This window comes from Galeopterus variegatus, unplaced genomic scaffold (assembly GCF_000696425.1).
Source record: "Galeopterus variegatus unplaced genomic scaffold, G_variegatus-3.0.2 Scaffold1059, whole genome shotgun sequence".
Taxonomy (NCBI): Eukaryota; Metazoa; Chordata; class Mammalia; order Dermoptera; family Cynocephalidae; genus Galeopterus; species Galeopterus variegatus.
Window position 1 is genome coordinate 11,092 of NW_007727170.1, and position 1,243 is coordinate 12,334.

The 1,243-nt window shown below is 54.3% G+C and overlaps 1 protein-coding gene across 1 annotated transcript in view; it reads left to right on the forward strand.

The window, feature by feature from the left end:
- The first annotated feature begins 1,091 nt into the window (after positions 1 to 1,091).
- IDH3A (isocitrate dehydrogenase 3 (NAD+) alpha) overlaps positions 1,092 to 1,243 on the forward strand; it is an 18,637-nt gene continuing 18,485 nt past the window's right edge. Inside the window, exon 1 of the mRNA XM_008574523.1 lies at positions 1,092 to 1,149. Within this exon, the coding sequence (XP_008572745.1) occupies positions 1,123 to 1,149 (27 nt within the window). The 5' untranslated portion in view covers positions 1,092 to 1,122. The remainder of the gene's footprint in view (positions 1,150 to 1,243) is intronic.

The window sequence follows — 1,243 nt, forward strand, 5'->3', positions numbered from 1 at the left end:
TATTATTTTATCTCATTACAGCCTTTGGCATCACTTCAACACACTCATCACCTTTCTGGGTGGGTGGGTACCTCTTTCCTGGATAAAACCCTTGCTAGATTGGGGGGTAGGATCCTGGTCTAAATCATCCTACCTCCTCTGACACCCAGGTAGGGGCCCATGGATCTGTAGGACCTCAGGGTTCTTTGTGATTGATGGGAAGAGAGTGAGGGGGAAGGTGAGTATGGATGATATATCCTCAAAGAACCCTTCCCTGGCCTCCATATTAGGTTAGAATCTGGTCGCCTGATTCTGCCTTGCCATATAGCTATTCACTCTTTTGCTTCGTGACACCTATCGCAGTTTTAATTAAGTATTTGTGTGATACTTGATTGAGGCCTGTCTTTCCTACTGGACCGTAAGCTCCAGCACTTACAACAGTGCCTGGCATCTAGCTGGCACTCAAAAATATTTGTAGAGCTATACAGACAGAGCTGTAAAGACAGATCCCAGTTGCCTGGGACTGAGGATGGGAGCGGGGATTGATTGTAAAAGGGACGAGGAACATTTCCTTATGTTCAAAAATTGGATCGTGGTGAGATGGTTGTGAAGCTGTTTACATTTACCAAAAATCACCAAACTGTACACTTATAGGGAGTGAATTTTGTGATATAGAAATTATACTTCAATAAAGCTGTTAAAAAGTAGAAATGAGTAAATTATCTGTCTCCCTCAAGATTGTAAACTCCGTGATGAGAGGAGCTACTTCCCCAAATCTGGAAGACTAATCGGCACCGGGAAGGAGCGGAACAAACACCCTACTAAACAGCGGATCAGTGAATGGAAGGGCACAGGGCGGAGGCTTCCCGGAGATCCCCGCCAGGCAGCTCGGCCGCAGCTCTGCGCTCGGCTGCAGCTCTGCGCTCCGCTCTGTGCGTCCCCGCGAGGCGAGCCCGGCGATTGGCCAGCGGAGACGACGGGGGTCCAGGGGCGGGGCCGGCAGCGGCGCGAAGAAATCCCGGGGCGGGGCCTCGAGGGCGGGGCTTACAAGGGGCGAAGCCACACGTGGGCGGGCTCCGGGTTCAGGCTACGCGCCTGCGCACTACTGTCGCGCCTGTCGCCACGGTGAGAGGAGTGGATGCGATGGCCGGGCCGGCGTGGATCTCTAAGGTGGGCGCTGGCGTGCCGGCGTGTGGCAGATTGGCGGGCAGCGAGGGCAGGCGGGCGAGCAGGCCGCGTGCTAGGCGATGGCGGGTGCGCGGGC